Source organism: Chionomys nivalis, chromosome 12, assembly GCF_950005125.1.
Source record: "Chionomys nivalis chromosome 12, mChiNiv1.1, whole genome shotgun sequence".
Classification (NCBI taxonomy): Eukaryota; Metazoa; Chordata; class Mammalia; order Rodentia; family Cricetidae; genus Chionomys; species Chionomys nivalis.
In genome coordinates, this window is record NC_080097.1 from 74,797,574 (window position 1) to 74,824,841 (window position 27,268).

A 27,268-nucleotide genomic window follows, 5' to 3' on the forward strand; every position below is an offset into this window, starting at 1 on the left:
ATGGGAGGTGAGTTATGAACTACACCCCAGCTGGGAATGTTCTCTCACTGTCCGACAAGAGTAATTCTTTTGCAGAAGTTCCCATTGCTCGTGAGTGGTAGTTCATTCTCAGCATGAACTGCAGCGCAGTCTCACTGATCTGGAGAGAACAGTATTTCTTAAGCCTGTCCTTGGATGACAGGACCTCTTAAGAGGAAGAATGAAGGGCACAGTCCTGTTTGTAACACCGGAAGTCTATTTGATGCAGTGTCTTGGGTGCAAAATTTTTCTGCCATTTCTTTTCCTTCTCAGTTAAATATAAAATGAAGAGGTAAACTTCCCTTCCCTTCTGACTGTCAACACCATCCCCACTGGGTCATGGCCGTTATCAGAGATTTTTTAAAGCATGGAGGTTGTTATCTACAGAGCAACCACTCTCTATGGTGTAGTTTCAATTTATTAATGTCCCCAGACACAACCCTGGACAATTTAAAGCCTTCCAAGGACAGAGATAGGGAGATGAAGGAGGGAAGAATAGAGAGAAGAGGAGAAAGAGGAAGGAAAAAGCATGGGAGAAAAGGAAGGAAACCAAGTACTGTTAAAGCCTCATTTGGGTGGAGACGCGGCTCCACGGAGAGCACCAGCCAGTAACACTGCGGCTCCTTGGAGAGCACCGCGAGAGCACCAGCCAGTAATATATGCGATACTCTGATTTCAGCCCCAGCACCTAAACAATAACACTGCAGCCTCTCCCTCATTGGAGTGCAGTAGTAAAAATCATAATATTTCATATACATATACTTATACACATAAGAAGAATTTAAGAACAAGAAGCCATACATTTTAGGGGAATCATAGGAAAGGCTGGAGACATGAACAAACATTTTAGTTGAAAATAAAATAAAAAACCAAAGCAAAACAAGACAGTTTACAGAGTAATAACATCATTTGCATCCAGGTAGAGTTCTCGTAATCCCTAGAAGTTAAATGACAGAAAAATCTCACAGATGAATAATGGAGTGTGGCTTCCAACCATGCCTCGTTGTTGCCTGTCCAGAAGTTTCCTGCTTTACCGAATATCCACAAATAACAATCAAAAATAATTTAGTAAAGCATCAGTTTGAATGAGTTAAAAGAGTTATAGAGCCTAAATTGGTGTTAGTATCCTGTTTCCAAACCTAGATGACTCAGTGGACCGAACTGGTACTCATGCGACCTGATGGTCTGAGTTCTATTCCTAGAAATCAGGTCAAAAAGCCTGGCAGGCTGGTGCACGGGTGCAACCTCTGCTTTCCTTGGCCAGCGAGGTGGAAGGCAGGAAAAGGAGAGGTGAGTTGGGAGCAGGAGACCGGCAAGCGGCACAGACTCTCCTGGGACAGCTAGCTTGGAGTGCAGAGCATAGCTGAAATGAGAGAGATCACCTCAACAAGGTGGGAAGAGAGGAGTGGCCCCACACATGCTCACTCACATAGGGCACACACAGATGCACACACACACACTTGCGTGCACATGCACAGTACATGCACGCATGCACACCCCACATAAGAAAAGAAACCAAAAATCTCCAAATTCAAAATACACATAGATATAGTGAAATGTGTTTTTTTAAAAATTTTATTTTATGTTGGTATTTGCCTGCATGAAGATCTGTCTGTGTGAGGGTGTCAGATCCTGTAGAACTAGAGTTACAGAGGGGCCATGTGGTTGCTAGGAACTGAACACAGGTCCTCCGGAAGAGTAGTTAGTGGTCTTAATTACTGAGCTCTCAGCCTCAAAATGCCTCTTTTTAGTTGTGTCTGGTAGACTAGGGTTAGTCTTGGTTTCATGTGTCTGATGATGGCTTGAGCTTCTGCTCTTCCCACCTCCACCCACGTGCTGACACTCTAAGCATATTGCCATTGTGCAAGGTGTACACAGTACTAGAAACTGACCCAGGTCCTTCTACCAATCGAGCCACACCCTCAACTCATGTGCAAGTTCTACAATAAGAATCAATGTTTGTTGCTGTGACTCTACAAAATTACCAATGCCTTTTCACCATTTTATCACCAGTGTTTCCTTCATTCTTATTCATCTTTGTAAATAGGGAGTACGTTTATTCATCGTGTACAATGAGACTTCACAGAAAAAAAGGAAGCGCCAAAGAAGGTTTGGTCTGGAAATATATGCATCAGTTTAACAAAAGGCAGTTGTGGAGAAGTGATTAGATAAAGGAAAGGAAGTTGGTTTTTTAGGGGAGTTGGAGAAGACAAGAGTATGGGGGAGGCTAATGGAAGATGAGAACTTTGTAGCAACTTTGTAACCTGCATATTCCAGTTGATGTTGCTTACAGCGATGGGCGGTCCTCTCTTCCTGGTCAGGGAAATAGAAATAGCCACATGTGAGACAACTTTCAAGGCAATTTAATTTTCGTGGACTACAGTTTGTGTCACAGTTCCGTGAGAAAACTTGAGCTCTACTTTTGGAGGAAGCGAGGGAGCAGGGAGCTCGTTTTACACCTGTGGTGTCTTAATTGCCTTTAGCTCGAAATAAGCTCTGTGCAAAGTGGCATTAATTGTTTGTTTTAATTTTTTTGAGACAGGGTGACATGTAGCCCTGTTTAGCCTTGCGCTCCAGCTCCCTGTCTCTGGGGAGCAGGCACTGGGATTACACATTCCTACTGTTTGTCACTCATAGACTCAGTTTCATATTTGGGTCCCTCTCACTAGCAAATATTGATACAATTTTATATTTGGTTTGTATGTTTGTATCATCCTTTAATTTGCAAGGATTTCTTTTGTTTGCTCCTAACTCTACTTACATGCCTCATCTCTTGTCCTTTTCCTGAATTTTACAATAAAGCTTTTAAAAATAATCTAAAGATGAAGTACATGAAAATGAATATGTGTGTGTGTGTAATGAAAAGTGTTGTATTGAAATCTGAGACCAGAGACTAACACATTCCAAAAATAATATGAAATCTGAGGGCTAGTTGTGGTGACACACGCCTTTAATTCCAGCACTCAGGACGTAGTGGCAGAAGGACCTCTAAGACTTTGAGGCCAGCCTGGTCTACCAAGTGAGTTACAAGTTAGGCAGGGCTGGCTATATAGTGAGATACTCTCTTAACAAAACCAAAAACCAAAACAAACAATAGCAGCAGCAGCAGCAGCAGCAGCAGCAGCAGCAGCAGCAGCAGCAGCAGCAGCAGCAGCAGCAGCAACAACAACGAAGGAAACAAGAAAAGAAGAATATGAAGCCTGTAGTAACGATCTGGATTATGCCTTTAAAATATGCACGGACACAACCGCCAGATTCCATTTATGTAATCTAATCTACAAACTATAGGTAGAGACCTCTCAGAGCTGGGGGAAGAGGCTGATGAGGGCCACACAGGATCACAGGTAGAACCACTCACACCAAAACACTCTCACCCTACCAGCTCACACTAAGGACAGCCGTGAACTGTTGCTCTTGAGGAGGAGCTTTGGAGAAAGATGGAGAGGTAGTGTCACATGGTTTAACAGAACAGAAGGAAACGTTGGAGAGCAGAAAGGAAATTATGCCCAATCATTAAGAACGAACTGAGAGGTGACAGAGTGGAGACATGCCTTATGGCTGTTCCCCAACCTTCGCCTGTTTCTGAAACTTTGGTATCTGGGAACATCGTCCTGTCTCTTTAGCACCCCTCTGCGTTAGCCATCAAGCTCCAGATGACTCTGAGAGATGGCACTCATACCGTGCTGGTGTGGAAGGGTGAGTGACTCTCATCAGGAGGTGCCAGCATCCACTGAAGATTGCAGTCTGGGAGAAGCTCTTGCTGGAGAGATCTACATCCCACCGGGTCAGCACTAGCCAGTGTGAGGAGCTGATGGGAGAAGACTCAGTGCCTTGACTGAAGCTTGAGTTATTTATTTATTATTTGTGTATCTTCTCCTCCCTTTCCTTGTGGACTGGGGAAGACTGAGGTTGTTACTGAAGGTGGTCCCAGCTGCGGACCATTTTTGCTTTGTTTTCCCCAGAGGCACTTATGTGTGTGAGCTCTTCAGTGTGGGGACTGTGGGAACAGCACCCCAGTGAGAAGGCAGCTCTCATGTCTGTAATCTGTCTCCTGGGAGACTTCCTTCCTTTCTAGCTTTCTCCAGTGTTGTTATACGAGGTGGGACCAGCTCTGAGGGGCTTCTCAGGACTTGACGACCTCATGTGTGTGGTTCCCTTTTGCTCTCAAAACAGATTTTGAAGTTGGACAAAGAAGAAGGGAAGGAGGAGGTGATGAGGAGGGGGAGTGGTGGAGGATAAGGAAGGAGGAGGGGGAAGAAGAGGAGGAGGAGAGAGGAGTACGGCTATTAAAGGTGAAGAATGTTTTTATTAGCACAGTCCCATACCATGAATTAAACTTTCTTTGAATGAATAAGTTACTATGATAGATCTTCACAGAGTAAGAGAAACATGACCTGACTCTCAGGGTCACCAGGCTACTTAAGATATTTATGTCATAGTTTGTTTTGTTTTTGGTACTGGGTCTCATGTAGTTGAAACTGAGTTTGAATTACTGATCCTCCTGTCTCTACCTCCTTGGTAGTCAGGATTATAGTTGTGGTCTCCACTCCTGGCGTTGTTATTGGTCTTCTGATCTATCTATTATGTGAAATGTGTTTGCACACGTTTTTACCGTTGTGTTTGTGCACATGTAGGGTATGGGCCAGACATTCAGGTGCAGCTGTTTAGTTCAGAGGACGCTGTGGGTTCTGGGAAACAAGGTCGGGTTATTAGACTTGGTGGCTTTATTGCCTAAGCTATCTTGCGGGCCACTGTGTACAATATTTCAAGTCCTTCTCTATGAGATTCACTATCGTTGTTAATTTCTTTTTTTAAAATCTTATTTATTTGTTTACTTACTTTTACATACCAATCCCAGGCCCCCTCCTTCTTCTAAATGTATTTATTCAGTTTTTTGAAACTATATAAAAATTGAACACATTACTCTGTATCTTCTACTCCCTTCCCTGATTTCCACTTTCAATAATCTCACTTGTCTTCTAGACAAATCTGCTTCCACTATTCACACACAGAGTATCTTTTTTTTGATTAAATATTTATTTGCTTATTTAAATTTGTTTTTATTTGTTATTTGAGAGTTTCTAGTTTTGTACAATATGTTTTGATCATATTCACTTTGCTTTTCCAGTTCTTCCCAGACTCATCCCCCTCCTCTGCCCTCCTAACTTTGTGTCCTTTGTGCTGTGTTTTCTTTATCTCTCTTTTTGAGACTGGATTTCTCTGTGTAGCCCTGGCTGTCCTGGAACTCACTCTGTAGACCAGGCTGGCCTTGAACACACAGAGAGCCACCTGCCTCTGCCTCCCAAGTGCTGGGACTAAAGATGTACACAGCCATGCCCAGCCTGTTTTTCTTTTTTAAACACATTTATAAAATAAAAAAATATTTTATTTCTTGAGATTATGATGTAATTACATAATTTTTCTCTTTCCTTTCTCTCCTCCAAGCCACACACACACACACACCCTCCGCTCTCTTTCAAATAATGTGATATGTGATTACTTTTTTCATGAGTTTTTACATTCTATTTTGTCAGTGTTCTATCACTGTGAAGACACTATGACCATGACAATTTTTTTTTTTTTTTGATTTTTGAGACAGGGTTTCTCCGTAGCTTTTGGTTCCTGTCCTGGAACTAGCTCTTGTAGACCAGGCTGGCCTCGAACTCACAGGGATCCGCTTGCCTCTGCCTCCCGAGTGCTGGGATTAAAGGCGTGCACCACCACCGCCCAGCGACCATGACAATTCTTATAAAGGAAAACATTTAACTGAAGCTAGTTTACAGTTTCAGAGTCTATGTTCCACATGGCAGGAAGCATGGCGGCATGCAGGTGGCGGAATTTTACATCCGGATCCTTAGGCAGCAGGGAGAAGAGAGACACTGGTCCTGACTTGACCTTGTGAAACCCCAGAGCCCGCCCCCAGTGACGCACTTCCTCTCACACAATGAGGCCACACCTCCTAATCCCTGTCCAGTAGCACCACTTCCTAGGGACCAAACATTCAAATATATGGGCCTATGGGGGTCACTCCTCCTCAAACCACCACCTCCCCCTAGATAGAACCTGCTCAGTCTGTACAAACAAAAGGTTAAACTCTCCTACTTGACACACAGGTGTCCTTCCCAACCAAAAGTCAATTATCCACTATACCCTTACATTAAGGGTCAAGGGAGAAAACACAGAGGGCCTAAGTCAGCCTCACAGCATCTCAAGGGCACCCAGCAGCCCCCTTCTGAGTCATGTCCAAGCTTGTGCACATATGTCCAAAAATAATAAGACTAAACCTCAGCCAATTAAAAATATACTAATGTAACTGCAGCTTGCTTAACCACTTAAGTTTGAGATGGCCTAATTGCTCCTGAAACCCCCTTAACTATGGCTAAAAGGAGCCTACAGTTCCTCTGGGGAGGGGTAGGCACAATTTTGTACAGGTGGATGACCCCACATGAATGGGGTATAATAAATGCTCTTTGTTCTTACATATTATTTGAGTCTGGGGTCTTCCTTCAGTGTTTCCTCAGACCCTACACATTGTTATTCGTGCAGATGTTTTCAGGGCTAACCATTTGGTATTTTGGGTAACCTTGGGGAAGATCATTTCTCTAGCTCTCAGCATTCCTTGCCCTCTGGTGTGGAGCGGAGGCCCTCTGGTCTTTCCTCCACCCACTTTGGCATGTCTATTGTTGTCCTTGTTCAGCTGCCTAAGCTGCTGTGTTTGTGAGACTTCATGGGTGTAGCTTCTGCCATTCCCAGGAGACACAATCTCACAAGAAGCTCCCTGATCTTCTGGGTCTTGCAATCTTTCCACCCCCTTTTCACAATGTTCCCTGAACTTTAGGGACTGGAGTGTTTTATAGATGTATCCACTGGGACTGGGTTCCACAACTCTGCATTTTGATTGGTTATGGTTTTCTGTAGTGGTCTCCATTTGTGGCAAAGAGACATTTCCTTGATGAATGCTGAGGACTGCACTTATCTGTGAGTGTAAGGACAAAGATTTTGAATGTGGTTAGGGAATATGCTGGTTTACTCAATTGGTGGTTATAGGTTTTGCTCTAAGACCCATGCTTCACTAGTCCTGAGTAGTTGGCTGTGTTTCTAGTACCAGGCATGATTTCCCTCTTGTTAAGTCAGTTCTAGGTCCAATTAGAGAGCTGTGGTTGCTGTCCAGCTATGTGTACCACTACTGCATCCTCAGGGCTATGGTGCCATGCTGGCCCTTGCTGTAGTTCATAGAAGTCATAGCTGGGAGGGACCGTTGTTTTCCTCTCTCATTCAGAAGCTTGCATGGCACCTGGCTCGGGGGCCTGGGTCCTGTGTCTTCAGCAACAGAGACTGTTCTTCCACAACTGGGGACAACCAAGGGCAACAGCAATTGCCTGTAATATTTTGAAAGTCTCTTGGACATCTTTGACCAACAACTCAAAAGAGGACTTATACAGAGTTATATGTATTACAGTTTTTTAAACATAGATCATTAATAGTGTAATTTCTTATGACTTTTTAGACATCCTCCCTGTTAATTTACCCTCTTTTTTGTAGTTCTCCCCACTCCCTAATTAGAGTCCCTTTCCATTTTCAAGGTCAGACAATTGTACCCCACCATCCCCTCTCCATTGTTGCTCATTCTTCCATCTCAACAATGGCCCTTTTCTACTTTCTCGGTTTTTTTTTTTTTTTTTAGTTACTTCAGGATATGTATTCACTTCTGAGGATTCAGAACTGAGAGCCTGAGATGAAAGAGAACATGTGATTTTTGTCTTTCTGGGACTGGGTTACCTCACTCAATATAGTCTTCTCTAGTTCCCCTCATTTCTAGGCTAGACCCTGGAGAGGAATATGGAGGATCTGGCTGAGTAGAGGCGGATGTGGTATAGGAGGGACCTGTGTTGATACTCAGGCAGGGAGGGTGAGTCCTGTGGGATCCTAGAGGAAGATTGCTGCATATGCAGGGGCGGCCAAACTAGGGTCCGTCTTGGATGTGGTAACTGGCTACATCTGGAGGGTTCTGAAGGTTCTTGCAGACATTTTTATTTTTATTTCTTCCTTTTATTGATTCTTGTGGATTTTACATTATGAATTACAACCCCTTTCTCCTTGTATTTGCCCTCTGCCCTTGCAACCTCCCCCAATCAAAACCAAATTAAAAAACAGAAACAAAACAGAAAACAAACCAAAACACAATCAAAACAAAAATAAAAACAGAAAAAGGAAGAACTTGTACTGTGGACCATTAGTCACACAGTTTTGCCTTTAGTCCATTCATCTTTACTTGTGAATGTTCATTGTCACAATCACAGGTCTGACATGAGGCCTCTGGTGTCTGTTACACCACCAATAATGGGCTCTTACTGGGCTCCTCTTGGATATTCTGTTGTCCTGTGTCATGGGGATCCTGCTGCTTTGGATCTATAGGTTTGTCCCTTTGCATGCTCCAACAGTTCATAGATGAGGTGAATGGTGGGGTGGGCTGGACCATCTTATAGCCCTGGTTCATGACCGGGGTGGTAGGTGACTTGGTCTGCTTGTTAGTTTTCCCTCATCATTGCTACCAGGGAGAGCTCTCCAGCACTGCCTGTGCTAGCTAGAAGTGGGGCCAGTTCTCCTGCTCGTGGGCCCTCAGATTTGGGTCTCCCTCACTTATATTGGTAGTGTGAGTTTTTATTGGTTTGATAATAAAAACCTGGAGTCAGATATCAGGGTAAATGCTGAAAGATCAGAGAAGTAAAGGAGCCAGCCACTAAAGTTGTTGTTGTTGTTGTTGTTGTTGTTGTTGTTGTTGTTGTTGTTGTTCTTCTTCTTCTTCTTCTTCTTCTTCTTCTTCTTCTTCTTCTTCTTCTTCTTCTTCTTCTTCTTCATTATTATTATTAATAATAATAATAATAATTATTACAAATTTTCACCTCCTCCCCTTCTTCCATTTTCCTCCCCTTCCTCCCCTCCCCCTTCCCCTCCCTCTCCAGTCCAAAGAGCAGTCAGGGTTCCCTACCCTGTGGGAAGTCCAAGGTCCTCCCCCCTCCATCCAGATCTAGGAAGGTGAGCATCCAAACAGACTAGGTTCGCACAAAGCCAGTACATGCAGTAGAATCAAAGTCCAGTGCCATTGTCCTTGGCTTCTCAGTCAGCCCTCCTTGTCAGCCACGTTCAGAGAGTCAGTTTGATAACATGCTCCATCAGTCCCAGTCCAGCTGGCCTTGGTGAGTTCCCATTAGATCAGCCCCACCATCTCAGTGGGTGGGCTCACCCCTTGTGGCCCTGACTTCCTTGCTCATGTTTTCCCTCCTTCTGCTCCTTATTTGGACCTTGGGAGCTCAGTCCAGTGCTCCAGTGTGGGTCTCTGTCTCTATCTCCATCCATCGCCAGATGAAGGTTCTATGGTGATAATGCAAGATATTCATCATTGTGGCTATGGGATAACGCCAGTTCAGGCACCCTCTCCTCAGCTGCTCAAGGAACAAGCTGGGGACATCTCCTTGGACACCTGGGAACCCCTCTAGAGTCAAGTCTCTTGCCAACCCTCAAATGGCTCCCTTAATTAAGATATATACTTCCCTGCTCTCATATCCACTCTTCCTCCATCCCAACTAATAAAATTTATGCCCTGGCAATGCTGAAGCACGCATGGGCAGCCCGTATATGGCGGTTTTGTTGAACTTGTCCTTATTGGGTTTCATAAGTTGATAAGTTCAACCGATCAGGTCTCTTCCTCAAGAGGGCACCAGATCTCATTACAGATGGTTGTGAGCCACCATATGGTTGCTGGGAATTGAACTCAGGACCTTTGGAAGAACAGGCAATGCTCTTAACTGCTGAACCAACTCTCTTACTTCTATAAAACTCTCAAAAAATGGATATCTGTTAAGTGAAACCACGTGAGTTTATTAAAGGGTCTCAAGAATTTATTTAGGTAAAAAATGGGGATAAATGTTCACTGATACAGATTGGATGCCTCTGTGATCCAGCTGCTGTGTCTTGTTGTTCTGCCCAGGGGAACTGGGGTCCACCTTCCCAAGTATGAAAGTGAGAGAGTATCCTCCCTTTCAGCTTTTAAGTGGTCATGTGCAAGACAAGACCACACCCTAGGGCTTGCTGCCCCCAAAGTCACTGGCTAAATGGATTGAAATCCCACAACACTTACCTTTTTTTCTAAATAAGAAGGTTCTAATCCTAACACAAAACGATCTACAATAAGAACAAGTATCAAGTACTGTGTAGGAAAAAGAAAAGGTGATAACATAAGCTAAGAGGAAACTACAACCAACAGGAACAACAGCAAGTGCTGGGAGTAAAGGCGTATACCACCACCATCTGGCTCATTGTATCTTTATGCAATCTAGAAACCATAAATGAGAGAAAACATAACTTATTTGTCTTTCTGAGACTGACTTAATTCCTTTAATGTGATGATATGTAGTCTCATCTACGCTCCTTGATTTGACACAACTTCCTTCTTTATGATTGTGTAAATTCTATTGTTTACCCATACTATAGTTTCTTTAGCATGGACACCTAACTTAACAGCTGGGAATTGTGTGAATTGTGCTGGAATAAGCATTGATGTGCAGGTACCTCTGTGATATGGCTTCAGTAAGGGGTATGTTCTAGGTTAGAGATGGCAGCTGGTTTCTGCTTTCCCTTTCAGCTCTGGGACCCCATCATGTATAGACCCATGCAGGCCCTGTGCTTGCTGCCCCAGTCTCTGAGCTCATACGGTTCATCAGTCCCGCTGTGTCTAGAGGACACTGTTTCCTTGGTGTCCTCCATCCTCTTCCGTGGGATTCTCTGAGCCCCAAGGGAAGGGTCTGAGAGAGACATTTCATTAAGGCTGAGGTTTTCAAGATCTCTCACTCCTTACATAATGTCTGGCTGTGGGTCTCTGTACTTATTCCTATCTGTGACAGAAGGAAGCTTCCCTGATGATGATTGAGCAAGGCACTGATCTAGGAGTATATCAGAATATCATCAGGAGTCATTTTATCACTACATTTTCTTTTTTAGATCAGTATTACTGGGTTTTATCCTAAGTCCCTGGGCTATTATCTAGTCTTAGGTTCTTGGTAACCCAAGCACTATCAGATATGGGTTCTATCTCATGGAATGACTTTAAGTCAAAACTAGATATTGATTGGTTACTCCCATAAGCCCTGTAACATCATTGCCCTAGCATATCTTACAGGAAGGACACTACAGTGGATGAAGGGTTTGTGGCTGGCTTGGTGTTTATGTTTCTCTTTTGGTAGCAAGCAGAGAACCTTCCTGTGCCCAAGATGCTAGAATATGGGGTGAAGGCTCTATGTAGGCACCAACTCGACTTCTCCATGTTCAATAAGTGTGTAGGTGTTTTCTTTAACAATGGGGCCCTGCCATCAGTTTGTGGAGAACAACTCATAGTCTTGGCAAGAGCCTGGATTGTTTGGGGATTCCCATTGTAACCATTTGGCCAACACCTCAATTAGATATAGCCTACTCCTGGTACGGGAAGTGTCGTTGGGTGACAAGGGAAGGACTGTCTCCCCCATTGTTTGGTGATTTCATTTAGATCTCCATATAGCATTTATTTTAGGAAGCTTCTATTGTATTAGGTTTTCATCAAATGAGCCTGAATTTTAGCTGTTTCTCTCTGTGTTCCCTCCCTATTCTTCTCTCCCTTTCCTCTCCACACTTGATCTTCCTCCCCATTCTAGCCTCCACCATCTATCCATAACCATCTATTCTATTTCTGTTTCCTACGAAGATCTTGTAGGGTAAAAGGGACAAGTGGAGCAGGAAACTGACCAATCACTGAGCACCCTGACTCTGCACCCAGTGTCAGAGAAACACACCCTGTGTTTGAGACCTGGGCCAGGGAGAGAAACATCTTTATCCCTGAGCCCAGGACTAAAGACATGTGCCCTGGCTCTGAAACAGGTGTCAGAGAAGTACACTTTGTCCCTAGATCAGAGCCAGTGAAAGAAATATGCCCCGGTCCCAAGATTAGAGCCAAAAAGCTAAAAAGGCCCAGTGAGAGAAACACAGTTTGGCCATGAAGTCAGAGCCATCTCTGCCCCTGACCAGCTAAACTGACCAATCCCTGAGCAGGGAAAAACTAACCCATCCCCCTTCTCCCTGGGAAAACTCTGTCCCCTAAGAAGCCCTCTATACCCCTCTCCACCCTTCAGTTGAGAGCTGGCATTTATCCCTCCCTGGCAGAGGCATCCACTCTCCTGGATTCCTCCTTCCCAAATAAATCTCTTTCTCAAAAGAGTCTTGGATGACAACCTTCATTCGCGCAGACCAGAAGAACCTGGTTGGGTCGTCCCTTAGGGGACTGAGCTGAAAAACCTTGCTGAGATGCTCCCTAGGGGAACCTCAGCAAGGTGAAGCAGAACAGAACTTTGCTAGGATGTTCCTTAAGTGGGTTGAATAAGGCCAGGTAGGAAAAAGTAACTTTTCTTCAGAGCCTGAGGAGATTGCTACATTTCTGCAGGGGGCTTCCCTTTAGCAGAGTGTTAGCAGAATAAACATCTTGGGCCGGAGAAGCAGATAGCTCCGTTAAGACCTCAGTTAAGGGAACAGAGCAGAAATCAGCTGTAGTGGCTCTCCAGGAGAAGAGCAGGCAGGATCCCTATATCCTACGGGGAGACTATCCCCAACGCACCCCAGCTTCAGGTAGCCTGGCTTCCCGATAGTCAGGACACGTTTCCTTCAGGGCTGAGCTGCCCTATTGCAGCTCCAGCCTCCAGAGCTGCCCTATTGCAGCTCGACAACACCCCCAGAGCTGCCCTATTGCAGCTCTACCCCTCCAGAGCTGCCCTATTGCAGCTCGACAACACCCCCAGAGCTGCCCTATTGCAGCTCTACCCCTCCAGAGCTGCCCTATTGCAGCTCTACCCCTCCAGAGCTGCCCTATTGCAGCTCTACCCCTCCAGAGCTGCCCTATTGCAGCTCTACCCCTCCAGAGCTGTCCTGTTGCCGCTCTAACTATAGCCTGGCTTCCCTATAAGTCAGGCTGATGTGGGAGTGTCATATCAATCTGTTGATTTCATTGGTTAAGTAATAAAGAAACTGCTTGGCCCTCATAGGTTAAAACATAGGTGGGTGGAGTAAACAGAACAGAATGCTGGGAGGAAGAGGAAGTGAGCTCAGACTCGACAGCTCTGCTCTCTGGAGCAGACGCCATGCTCCCCTCTCCCCAGCAGACGCAATAAAGCTCTGACCCAGGATGGACGTAGGCTAGAATCTTCCCGGTAAGCACACCTTGGGGTGCTACACACATGAATAGAAATGGGCCAAGCAGTGTTTAAAAGAATACAATGCATGTGCTGTTATTTCGAGGCATAAGCTAGCTAGGCAGCCATGAGCCGAGCTGTGGGAAGAGACCCACAGCTCCCTACTACAGATGGCACCCAGACATGGGGCACTGAATCTACAGAAAGCCCGAGAAAGCTTGGGAAAGAATAGAGTAAAGCATGTTTTCTTGGTAGCAGCAATTTCTCGGTTCTACTCTGCTTGCTAGAGGCAAGCAAGCACTCTCATCTAAGAGAGGCTTCCTGACTCAGCTTTAGCTGCAAAATCTTGCAGCTCATTTAAGAGGTCCTGCCACGAAACACTTAAAACAGTGTTGGTGAAAAGCTGAAGGCATGCTTTTCGGTTTTCAGCCGTAGCAGGAAAAAAGTTGTGCTGTTTTAAAATGCCGGCTTTGTGGGCCATCCTGCCAGGGCAAACTCCGACTCTTTGAGGCAGGAGGTCAGCTACAGAGAGAGCATTTGAGTGTTGTAGCTTGTTTGTTGGCAAGGACCTTGAAACGCCACAGAGTTGTGGTGATAAACATGGCTACAGCTGGTATCTCCGCCATGAGGCTAGAAAGCTAAGGAATGTGCTGGATCCAGCCGTCAAAGCCACGGCTTTCGTCCTACTGATATTTCTTGGTAAATTAAAGACTCATGTGGTCAGAAAAAGAGATATACAGTAAAGAGAGATTCAAAGACAAAGAAAACTTTAAATGATTTACAGTGTACTTAAAAATATATGCAGGCTAAATGTTAAAGTTCTTAAAAAAATAAGGAAGAAAGAGAGTAGTTGGGTGTGGTAGTACACACCTTTAATCCCAACACTTGGAGGCAGAGGGAGATTGACCTTTGTGACTTCAAGGTGTGGTAGCACACGCCTTTAATCCCCGATGCCTGGGAGGCAGAGACAGACGGATCTCTGAGAGTTCAAGGACAGCCTGGTCTAAAGAGTTATTCCAGGATAAAGATATATAGAAAATATAAAATAAAAGTAAAAGTAAACGAAATAGAGGTTAAAATAAAGCCGCACAAAGATGGAAAATACAATGAGAATCTTGATACTATATGCTATTATGCTCTCTTTGAATTCTTTGAATGCTGAGGAAGGAGCAACAGTTGCTAAAAGATATTTGTTTATAAATGCTGCTGAACTAATCCAAGATAGATATTTTCAAAATACCTTGACTTCAGAATTTGGATCTAAGGATATGATACTTTGGAAAAGAGATTTTTCTTTTGTTTTCACAGAGAATAAGACTCTATGGATTGCTTCTTCGATCCCAATATGGTATGATGGACCACGTCCTCCTGAAGGGTTGCTGTGAACACCTTCAAAAAATTACTTTGGTCAACTGCCGACTGAGAGGAACCTAGCATACAGGTTATACCATGAAAGACCTGATTAACAGAGCCCCCATCCAGCAGGAAGCAGTTTGGAGAGAAAAAATTGCGCCCATGTTCCCATATATTGTTTATAAATGTTCTTTTACATTTAAAGGGGGAAATGATATAGATACGAATAATTTACATTGATATAAATTTTGCTTTGTTGATATAAATTTAAGGTCAATTTTGTTATATGTATATATATTTCTGATATTGATTAAGGTATTGTGATTGTGTAGCTCATGTAAAAATGTTATGTATATAAGTTGTTAATGAATAATTATCTATAATAGTCAAGTTTGTAGTCATGTTAGTTAGATTTTCTAGATGTACATAGATATATTTTAGATAGGCATTCTTCATATCTTTCAAAGATTATAAAATATGGCATTTTAAGTGTTTTAATAACTTAGGGTTTTTCATGACAATGAGACACTCTGCTCCTGGCAGCACCAATCTACTTCAAGAAAAAGATGGGCATCGAAGAGGATTCTTATGGAGTTTGTTAGACATTTGGGCAAGAAACTGCTCTTGCCTGGACTGTTGCATAAACTGGACACAAAGAACCCGCAGAGAGAGGACTGCTGAACTTGCCTAAAGGTGAGATGATCTTTTGGGGTTCCTGATTTATGAAAGAGTCTGCGAGACATTCTGCAGGACACAGCAGATAGTGACTGAACTGCCTTTGAAATTTCCTACTTCATGGAAAAGTCTCTGGATACTATGGGCCTGTAGGCCGAAGATGGATGCCCCAACGGTACAGAGAAACTTTGGGTGACTGTCCAGGCAGCGAGATGTCTCTGTCATTTCTAGAGTTTTGAAAATTGCTTACTTTTTGTTTGCTTAGGTAATATTGTATTCTTCTGGAGTCTTTGATGGAGTTGAAGAATAGATAGATAGTTATAGTTTTCCATTGTTATGATAAAAGATAAAATAGATGTAACTGTTTTGTTATATGTAATTTTGCTATGTTAAAGTTAAAGCCTTCCTTTTTTTGTTTAAACAGAAAAAGGGGAAGTGATGTGGGAGTGTCATATCAATCTGTTGATTTCATTGGTTAAGTAATAAAGAAACTGCTTGGCCCTCATAGGTTAAAACATAGGTGGGTGGAGTAAACAGAACAGAATGCTGGGAGGAAGAGGAAGTGAGCTCAGACTCGACAGCTCTGCTCTCTGGAGCAGACGCCATGCTCCCCTCTCCCCAGCAGACGCAATAAAGCTCCGACCCAGGATGGACGTAGGCTAGAATCTTCCCGGTAAGCACACCTTGGGGTGCTACACACATGAATAGAAATGGGCCAAGCAGTGTTTAAAAGAATACAATGCATGTGCTGTTATTTCGAGGCATAAGCTAGCTAGGCAGCCATGAGCCGAGCTGTGGGAAGAGACCCACAGCTCCCTACTACATCAGGCTACCCTGCAGCACTCCTGTAACACATTCCTTTTATACTATAAATGTAAAGTACACGTCAGGCCTCTTTTCAGGCTGTGGGATTCAGTTGCTCTTCCCCTTTCCAGCAGAGGACTGTGATCTGTGATTCTACCCCTAAATAAATAACCTTCTATCATACTAAATTCTAGCTAATGCCCTTCTTCAGTTTATTTATTATGTACACAGTACTCTGTCTGCATGTCTGCCTGCAGGCCAGAAGAAGGAACCAGATCTCATTATGGACAATTGTGAGTCACCATGTGATTTCTGGGAATTAAACTCAGGACCTCTGGAAGAGTAACCAGTGCTCTTAACCACTGAGTCATCTCTCCAGCCCCAGGGGAATCTTTCCATCTTCTAGTATCTTCTTTCTTTAAGTTTTCATTAAACATGTCTTTCTTTCACTTGTTCTGTTAGAGTTATGCTAATTTTTTGAGGGGAGAGGCTATTGGGAAAGGTATTCTTTCTCGAATTTATTTTTTAGTGTTTTTGTCATTTGTATATAGGAAGGCTAATTGATAAAGGTACACCACAAATAGCCATGAAACAAGCATTCTGTTCTTCAGGATTCCTACCTAATGATCATACAGGTTAGCTAAGGACAATCACTGTTTTAGATTTCTAAGAAGTGTAGTCATACAGAGAAGAAGATAGAAGTCATGGCCATGAGAGTTAGGAAAAGCTTCTTTAGAACTAAGGATTTTTCTCCAGGTCCTGAATAAAGTATAAAATATGAGTTAACCAACATGGTGGAGGAGGAAGCTAACTGTTTTGCTATATGTAGTTTTACTATGTTAAAGTGAAAGCCTTTCTTTTTTGTTTAAACAGAAAAAAGGGAAATGATGTAGGTGGGTCTTCTTTCTATGTGTTACTTTCATTGGTTAATTAATAAAGAAACTGCTTGGCCTGATAGGTCAGAAGATAGGTGGGTGAAGTAGACAGAACAGAATACTGGGAAGAAGGGAAGTGAGGCAGATGCCATAGCTCTCCTCTCTGAGATGGATGCAGCTTAGAATCTTCCTGGTAAGCCACCACCTCGTGGTGCTACACACATTAATAGAAATGGGTTAATCAAGATGTGAGAGTTAGCGAGTAAGAGGCTAGAGCTAATGGGCCAAGCAGTGTTTAAATGAATACAATTTGTGTGTTATTTTGGGGCATAAGCTAGCCAGGTGGCTGGGAGCCAGGAAGCAGGAACGTAGCCCCCTGTTCCTTCTACAGAAGCATATCAAGATATGGTACTAGAGAGAAATCTCAGATGTGAGAAAGCATACAGAGTGTTTAGGGGATTGCAGGTAAATCAATTGGGATGGATGGATGACATGAGGAGGTAGAGGTATTTTCAGGGAGGAAGAACATTGGGATTGGATGTACAGGGCTTTGCATTCATGCCCAAAGCCCATCTTTGTCTTATGTAGTAAAAAAACCAGTGAATTTTCAGGGGAAGAAACATGAAGTATCTAGTTTTCAATTCCAGAAAAGAACTTCTGATAGCGCTATGGTGAAAGTTGGGGCGACGTGGAGCCTGAGGGGCATTCCTGGGGCAGAATGGACAGAACTTGGTGAATTACTACATGGATGAGGAAGAGGCTGGATGGACACTCAAAGGCTCCAAAGAGTTTCCAAGGGAATGCTTGAGAGGGTATTTGTCTTGATTTGCACAAAGTGACCCTGAGTGCTGCAAGCTTAGGGAGTTAGGATGCAGCAAAGAGACGGCAGGAAAAGGGGTCCTATTACAGTGTTCCCCAGTCCGCTTAGATGCTCACTCCTTACCGTCAACAGTTGTGTAAAATATGAGTTTTTCTGAGGAATGGATCAGAAACATGTAAAATAACTGGGCAAAGTATTGATATTTTAAAGGACTTAAGGGACATTTGTTGTAGTAGAACTGTATTCAATTTTATCACATGAACAGTAGCTAAAAACAGCAGTACTGATAGTGTGTGTGGTGCCCGAGCCATGGCTACTTCTCTCCACCCACATTCCTTCTTCCTGCTCTTAGCCTCTTCAGAGCAGACTTCACGTCCTGGTTTCTCAGAGTGTAGATGAGGGGGTTCAGTAATGGAGTGATAACAGTGTAGAACACAGCAACGGCTCCATCCAAGGGGCTCTTGGAGCCTGCCCGAAGGTAGATGAAGATGCAGGGGACATAGTAGACCGTGACCACGGTGAGATGGGAGCCACACGTGGAGAAGGCACGGCGCCTCCCATCAGCAGTGTGTATCTTCAGGATGGCATGAACTATGTTGGCGTAGGACAGCAGGATCAGCATGAAGCAGCTGGCGGCCACTACCCCAATGTCCACAAAGGTCACAAGTTCATTGACTGTTGTGTCAGCACAGGCCAGTCTCAGTACTGCAGGAATGTCACAAAAGAAATAATCCACTTGCTTTGGTCCGCAGTAGGGCAACCGGAAGGTCAGGCTGGCTTGAATAGACCCGTGGATGGAGCCAGCTACCCAAGCTCCAGCCACTAAGATGGTGCATAACTTTCCATTCATGAGCACAGGGTAGCGAAGAGGTTGGCATATTGCCAGGTACCTGTCATAGGCCATCAAAGTGTAGAGGAAGCACTGAGTACTGCCTAGGAAGTGGAAAAAATACAGTTGAGCTACACAACCACCAAATAGGATAACCTTGCTGGCAGGAGTGAAATTTAAAATAAGCCGAGGAACGATGACCGAGGAGAGCCACATGTCCAGGAATGAGAGCACACCTAGAAGAATGTACATAGGACGGGCATGCAGCTTGGGGTCAGCCCACACAGTGAGCAGAATGAGCAGGTTTCCCAACTGTGTCAGGACATAAATGAGGAAGAAGACCAGGAAGAGGAAGGTTCTCAGGTTTGGGGGGTGAGCCAAGCCGAGGAGAATGAAATCTGTCACCGCAGTGTCTAGCGATGTGTTTCTGTTTCTTCTCATGTCTTAGCCTGCTAAGATGAATCATGAAGTTAGACAAGGGACTACAGTAGGGGGCAGAGGTTAAGGCAACGATTTTATCCAGGAATGGGAGCTTAGGAGGTAAACAGAGAACTGTACAATTTGAAGGAAAGCTTTTTTTTTTTTTTTTTTTTTGGTTTTTTCGAGACAGAGTTTCTCTGTGGCTTTGGAGCCTGTCCTGGAACTAGCTCTGCAGACCAGGCTGGTCTCGAACTCACAGAGATCCGCCTGCCTCTGCCTGTTGCTATGTCCATTAACCCTGCTTCTTTTGCTTCCCAGTTCCAGGTTACATCAGACATTTTGAGAAAGTCAAGGCGGGAACACAAGCAGCTAGGTGCATTGCTGCTGTCAAGCGCAGGGAAACAAGTGCATCCACTGTGCTGACTTCACTTTTGTACAGTTCATAGCGCCGTAGGGAATGGAGCCTCTCACAGGGGGCTGGGTAGGTATTCCTATTCAATTAGCTGTGAAGGAAATCCTCTTGAGACAAGCCCAGGTCACTCGATCTAGACAGTTCCTCAGGTGAAAGTCTCAGCCGATTCAAGAGTATATCAAACTTTTAGTTAAAACTAATTGACACAGTGTCAGTCATCAGAGTTGTTTGGCAAGATAACACCCCAGGGCTTGCTACATTGTTGGGAGAGGGAACGCAGAAATACTGGAAATGAAGTAACAGAAAGATGCCTAAATAGGCAGATAATACCACACCATGGGACAAGCCCCAAGGAGGAACCAGAGAGAAGTGAATTTCAGTGGTTTGGAGAAGTGTGGAACAATTACTCCACAATTTCTGTCTGTCATATTCATTTCTGGTTAATTGCTTCACAATGTCTGTCCTGGCTAGATTTATGTCAACTTAACACAAGCTAGAGTTAGTTATTAGAGAGGAGGAAGACTCAGTTGAGAAAATGCCTCCATGAGATCTGCCTGTAGGCAAAGTTGTAGGGTGTTTTATTAATTAATGATTCATGGGGGAGGGCCAAGACCATTGTGGGCAGTGCTATCCCTAGGCTGGTGGTCCTGGGTTCTATAGGAAAACAGGCTAAGCCATGAAGAGCAAGCCAGTAAGCAGTTCCTGCCTCCAGGTTCTTGTGCTGTGTGAGTTCTTGTCCTGACTTCCTTGGATGATGATCGATGATATAGACGTGTAAGCCTTCTCTCCTATTTGCTTTTGTTCATGGTGTTTCAACACAGCAATAGAAACTCTGACTAAGACGATGTCTCTTCCTATGAGAACTCTACTAGGACTTTTCTGATGTGGTCCTGGGTATTTCTAGGCTCATGCCCACCTTCCTTTTGGACCCATGAGTACTTGGGTCCATTCTAACACATCTTTATTCTTCAGTATTCACTTTGGCTGCCACCTCCTTTGGGGAGAGTTCCCCCAGCCAACAGTCTTTGAAGGGATAAGAGCTTTTATTCTGAAATGCCATTGCAGTATAATTTAAAGGCAGCATTTGCTTAATGTTTGCTTCTTTCTTCTATTGTATTTATAATCTACTTCAGCTCAAGAACCAAATCTATTTTGTTCTTTGATACAGCTGTAGCAGCTGGCCTATTGCTTGGCAACTGGAAGGTAAATGAGAAATATTTGTTGGTCAATTGGCCAGTTATGTAAATAATGCCTTTTTATTGATCATGTGTGATCATATTTCTCATATTTCATGCTATAGTATGAACTGTAGGGTTACTTTTTGAAGTAACCGTAACTGTAGAAGTACTTTTTGAGCAATCAAGTTCATGTTCAATGTAAGAAGAGCCCAAGGCGCAGTGGAGAAGAGGGTGCCTGAACTGGCCTTGTCCCATAGTCACACTGATGACTATCTTGAACATCACCATATAACCTTTGTCCAGTGACAGATGGAGATAGAGACAGAGACCCACATCGGAGCACTGGACTGAGCTCCCAAGGTCCAGTTGAAGAGCAGAAGGATGGAGAAGATGAGCAAGGAAGTCAGGACCACAAGGGGTTGGTCCACTCACTGAGACAGTGTGCCTGAGCTAATGGGAGCTCACCAACTCCAGCAGGACGGAGACTGAACGAGCATGGGATCAAACTGGACCCTCTGAATGTGGCTGACAATTGGGACAGACTGAGAAGCCAATGATAAGGCACTGGGATTTGTCTCTACTGCATGTACTGGCTTTTTGTGACCCTATTCTATTTGGATGCACACCTTCCTAAGCCTGGATGGAGGGGGGAGGGCCTTGGAATTCCCACAGGGCAGGGTACCCTGCCCTCTCTTAGGACTGGAGGATGGGAGGGTGAGTGGGGGAGCAGGAGGGAAATGGGAAGAGGAGAGGAAGTGGGAATTTTGAATGGTATTATTTATAAAGGAATTAAATAAATAAATAAATAAATAAATAAAAGTCTAAAGCAAATCAGTACAATCTGTTTGTTCAGGAATATTACACTAACTTATTTAACCATCTGAGAGGGATTCATTGGTTTGGATTATGTGGGTTATAGAAGCATTGAGTGTTATAGGATCTGACCTTTGGAACTTACCTTACTTTTTCTGTTGATGTGATAAAATGCCCTGGCAATAACAATTTTAGAAAAGAAGGGTTTGCCAGGTGTGGTGGTTCACACCTTTAATCCCAGCACTTGGGAGGGAGAGGCAGGCAAATCTCTGTGGGTTCTAGGCCAGCCTGGTCTACATTGTGAGTTCCAAGACTATATAGTGAGCTCCTCTATCAAAAAAAGAAAAAAAAAAAGAAGAAAAAAAGAAAAGAATGGTTTATTTTGGCATAGAGTTTAAGCATAATTAATCATGCTACAGAGATTTATTAATCTTGCTGTGATAAAGTACCATGGCCAAGGCAATTTATAGAAGGAAGAGTTTATTTGGGCTTATGGTTTCAGAGAGATAAGAGTTCATCCCCATCACAGCATGGAGGCAGGAGGCAGGTGTGATGGCTGAAGTAGCAAGCTGAGAGCTTACATTCTCGACTGCAAACAGGAAGCAGAGAGAGAGTAACTGGAAGTGGCAAGGGTCTTTTTAAATTTTTTATTTGCATTTATTTGTTTATTTTTATTTTTGAGACAGAGTCTCACTATATAGCTCTAGCTGTCCTGGAAGTCACTATGTAGACCAGGCTGGTCTCAAACTCACAGAGATCCACCTGCTTCTGCCTCTCAAGTACTGGGATAAAAGGTGTGTGCCTACAAGCTCTGTATCAAGGATCTTTTAAACACTCAAAGCCTGCTTCCAATGACACACTTCTTCCAACAAACCATACCCCCTAAACTCCATAATCAAACCACAGCTGGCAGCTGTAAGCAAACACCTGACTTGGGGACATTGCCATTCAAACCACTCAAGGCCATCAGGGCAGAAGGAGCTGGAAGCAGTTGATCGTACTTTGCTCCCAACCAAGAAGAGGACAGCAATTAATCCTCATGCCGCACCGGTTCTCTTTTTTATGAAGTCTAGGACTGAAGCCCAGCACATGGCACCACCCACTCTCAGTGTGGGACTTTCCACCTCAACCTAATCATGGTAATCCCTCATAGGCAAACCTTATAAAGAAAACCCTTCACAGGTGTGCGTGGATTATTCCAGGTTCCACTGGGTTGACAATTGGATTTACCGTTATAGTTCATCTGTCTGTCCATCCTTCCCTCCTCCCTTCTTGCTTCCCTCCTTCCTCTTTCTTATTCCTATCCTCCACTTCTTTATTTCACTTTTGTGGTGCTGTGGGTTGAACCCAGGGCTCTGAAATGCCAGGCAAGTGTCCAGCAAGAGCTTTACCACTGAGCTATGCTCCTGGCCCCTTTGCCTTTTGAAGGGGGTAGTGGTCTTGTTATATTGCCAAGTTGGTCCCAAACTCCTGGGCTCAAGTTGTCTTCTTAGTTTGGTCCTGGGAATGGCTGGGGCATGGGAATATACCATCATGCCTGTTACTACTTTCCAAAAACTTTTACCCCAAAAGTTTTTTGAGTTATTTATGGTTTGTGCCACATCTTATTGGTGAAGAATTTTTTTTTCTCCTTCTCACTAAGGTATTTTTTTTTTTTTGCCTTGATAGTGTTTTAAGTAATTTCTGGTTCTTTGAGACTGAGTCTCATTATCTAGCCCAGACTCATCTGGAACTTGCCTTAGTCTTCCAAGTGCTGTGATTACAGGCATAGATCACCACCCCTAGCTGAAAATAATTTTTATTTTGTCCAATGGCCATTGCACTCCAGTTAATATGCCCATTGCCCCACACGGTTGTCCTTTTCTGCAGAGAAAAGAGTTCACATTCACACACACTGTTGAAGTGAACACAGTCAGGAATAACCACCCCGTTCTGTACTTGTACACCCGACAAGTCTACTGACTTCTGTATTTCTGTACTTTAAGACATGGCAACAGTTAAACTAATAAGAGTTAATTATAAGCTGGGCATGGTGGTATATGTCTTCAATCCCAGTACTTAGGAGACAGAGGCAGGTGGATCTCTGGGAGTTCAAAGCCAGTCTAGTATACATAGCAAGTTCTAGGATAGCTAGAGCTACACAATACAGAGACCCTGTCTAAAAGAAAAACCAAAACCAAACAAACAAATAAACAAAGAATTAATTATCTGGAGAACCTAACATTAATAGAAGGAACCATAGAGATGTCATTAGAACATTCTTCTTTATAAACAGAAATCTCAAACACATGTATCCATACTACTATTGAAAAAGGATTAGTGTGTACAATAACATTTAGTAATTAATAATGATGAATGTTTCCTACTTTATAGTGGTCACGGAATTGCTAATTTCAGAGTTTGCCCACAAAGAGATTAAGTTAGAGTTCTCTTACCTTATTTTTAGGAGAGGTGCCTTAATTTCCCTCAGAAGGATGGGTGGTTTTTTGTTTAGCTGGAAGAAAAAGAGATGGTGCAGTCTCAGTGCATGTCACATTAGGAACTGAAATGTTTCTACAAGTTCTGTGAGAACTTGGTCATACTATGATTATATGAAGGAGACAGTTGCTCAGGCGTTAAATGTGTGTTAGGAATCCTTGTGTGGAATGAAACACATGTTTCTTTAACCTGAGACAGGAAACCCTGGTGCACTTTCCCGAGTGCTTTGCTGGGAGAGGGATCCATACAGCCCTTTCCTTGTGGTCTGGCTCAGAGAAACTCTGATGGTAGGTAGGGTAATGGACGGTGCTTATTGTGGGTGGGTGGACCCAAAGAACAGGTTCCTTTTCGGGGTAGAGATAGCACAAAATGGTGGTTTTGAGTTGGGTGCGGGCTATAGGGTCGCAGAAGACCAGGGAGGTAAGGGGAAGAGGGTCCCCGGAAGTGGCTGTGTTCTACTAGGAGAGAGCATGGTGCAGGGTAAAATCCTCGAGAGAACAGTTTTAGGAATGGAGTCTTAATTGTTTTATAGACAAAGAGAGCCAACCTAGGCTAAAAGCAGAAAACCAAGAGCATTTGGATGATAACCTAACTGTGATATTTTATTATATGACTGCTGATTGTTTGAAGCTGCGTAGTCTTAGACTACGGAAATTGAAGACTGAAAGCCAACTTGGATTCATCAGTTAATGATTTAAATGTTGGGGAGAAGCAGATGGTTTTGTTGGCAGAGTGCCTGTTGTACAAACATACGAACTTGTGCTCGAACTCCCAGCACTCATGTAAAAGCTGGACAAGGTGGCACACATGTGTAACTCTAGCACTGGGTGAGGGTGTGGGTAGGATGGAAGTGGATAGGGTTGCCAGAACCCATTGATCATCCTGTATAGACAACGTGAGGGACCTTGTCTCAAAACTTAACGTGGTGAGGGGCTGGAGAGTTGGCTCAGCAGCTAAGAGAGCACTCGCTGCTCTACCAGAGGTTCAATTCTCAGCACTCACATGTTGGCTAACCAGTATCTGTAACTTTAGTTCTGGGGTATCCAATGTCTTTTCCTGGCCTCCATGGGTACCAGACACTCATGTGATGCACAGACATGTCTGTGGGTAAAACACCAACATGGGAAACAATTGGAAGATACAGCATTGGCCTCTAGTCTTTACATACACACACTCACATGAATATATACATAGCACACACACAAAATAATAAAACTAGTATATTATAGATGCATTAAAGTATATGAAATGAAGTATAGAGTATGCATTAAAAGTTTAAATATCAGGGGCTGGAGAGATGGCTCAGCGGTTAAGAGTATTGCCTGCTCTTCCAAAAATCCTGAGTTCAATTCACAGCAACCACATGGTGACTCACAACCATCTGTAATAAGGTCTGGTGCCCTCTTCTAACCTGCAGGCATACACACAGATAGAATATTGTATACATAACAAATAAATAAATAAATATTTTTTAAAAAGTTTAAATATCTTGGCTAAAATATATATTCTAAAATTTCTTGTTTTAAAAATATCTAGTTTGTTTAATGTCATCTTATATAATAAGTGTAATTTAATATTAAAAGAGTATAATTGAAGTAAAGAAGATGGCAACATCACTGATACAATCAACATTTAAAACGACAGGCAATGTGGTTCAGGAGAGTACCATGGTCAAAGCACCTCTCCTTTCCCACCAATATTTAAATCTTTTAAGGGATGAATCCAAGTTGCCTTTCACTCTTCAGTGACCACACAGCTTCAAACAATCAGCAGTTATAAAATAAAATATCAGTTAGGTTAGTGTTTCATTACTTTGATTTTCATTTTTTTCCCTAATGGAGGCAGGACCCTCTTAACCATAGGGTGGGACATTTGCTATGACCCTTCACTGGGAAGCTGATTTTCCTTGAGCCCTTTGTGTGCTATCTCTTCTTGCCTTCCATAGCGTTAGATTTAGGAGGGGCAGTGGCCTTTTTCGGCACTTCTGCACTGAGCTACACCTCTTCAGCATGTCTGCTCTGAGGCTGATTTTGCACAGGACACCTTTATATGAGCAGATATAAATTGCTTAAGATGGAGGAATGAAACTTCGAATTCTGGCTCAGGTCTGCTTTTGGAGCCCCGTTCAGATGATAGTCTTTTCAGGGTCATTGGCAGCTTGAGCTGAGAGAGGAAGGAGACTGGAAAGTTTGTTTAGTGAGAGGAGATAGAAGCAGGATGATTTTGATCTGATTATTCTATCAGTGTCCTTGCATTCTAAGTTAAAAGGAAGAGAATATTCTTAAGGAAAGGAACCTGAGACAAGACAATGACCTTTAAGTAGACTGTCTCATTACTGGGAAGAAGTTAAGGACCTTACCTCTTACTGTCCTTGCATAGTGAAGTGGAATCCAGAATCATCTGTTGCTTTATCACCTTCTAAAGAGACAAACAATAAGTAGAAAAAGTTCCTGAATCTGGAAAAGACTGCTTTAATGCAAAATCAATATGCCTAATGTATTAACTTCAGATGGACTGAGGAAGAAGGTTAAAAAAATATTGTTTTTGATCAAATTGTTAAAACAAATTTGTTCTAGACCGGCTTTGCTACTATTGTGAGTTGTTCCAGTGTTAGAAATGCCCTTTCCTCAGATTCACCACCTTGGAGGAGGCTGATCTCTTCCCCAGGTCGGGGGTTTTAAGGAAAGTGTGTTCCAGCGCTCACCCAGCTAGCTCTATGGAAGGCAATTAAAGCCTTCTAGGGGCAGACAACGGTCGACTTAAGACTTAGGAGATTTGTTCTGGGAGGCTCTTTATACAATGTGGCTTTTCTGCTCTGTCCTAACAGTGGTTAGTTATTATCTGGATCTCTTTGATTAGAAAACACCATTAAGAGATTAAAAAAAAAAAAACAAAACAAAAAACCAAAAGACTAAACCCTCTGCCTCTTGGGAGTTCCACCCTGAAACATTTCCCTGGTGAGACCAAATCTCCCAGGTCCTCATTACTTGGTGTTTTGGTAGCAAACAAGAATAATTTTTAAACATTTGGAAAGTGAACTCTAAAGAGAAATTTAACCATAAAGAGAAGTGTAACCAGTTTGGATGAACTGCAGTTTCTATGATCCCCTTCTTTGTTTTGTTGTGTTACTTCATTCGCCACGTTTATGCAGAAGCATATCGACACTTTAATCAGTTTTCAATAATTGAGAAAATCTTCCTCCTTTCCCTCCACTTCTCTAAATACTTAGAGAAAACAAACAAGGACAAAACACAAACAAAACAAGCAACATTTCCCTCCCAGAAATTCAGGTTGGTTGAGTAAATTCAGCTACTTCCAGTTTAATAGTCTTGGATGACTTGGTTGATACTTGTGGTTGAGGCAGAATTTCTCTCTGTAGCCTAGG

General features: G+C 43.2%; 1 protein-coding gene across 1 annotated transcript; it reads right to left on the bottom strand.

The window, feature by feature from the left end:
- Positions 1 to 18,066: 18,066 nt before the first annotated feature.
- Positions 18,067 to 19,023, bottom strand: LOC130885145 (olfactory receptor 10G2). Its single transcript, XM_057786568.1, has one exon. It carries the CDS (start codon positions 19,021 to 19,023, stop codon positions 18,067 to 18,069), a length of 957 nt encoding a protein of 318 aa, XP_057642551.1.
- Positions 19,024 to 27,268: the final 8,245 nt, after the last annotated feature.

Coding starts and splice junctions, on each gene's coding strand:
- LOC130885145 (XM_057786568.1), bottom strand. CDS start 19,023: ATGAGAAGAAACAGAAACACATCGCTAGACACTGCGGTGACAGATTTC.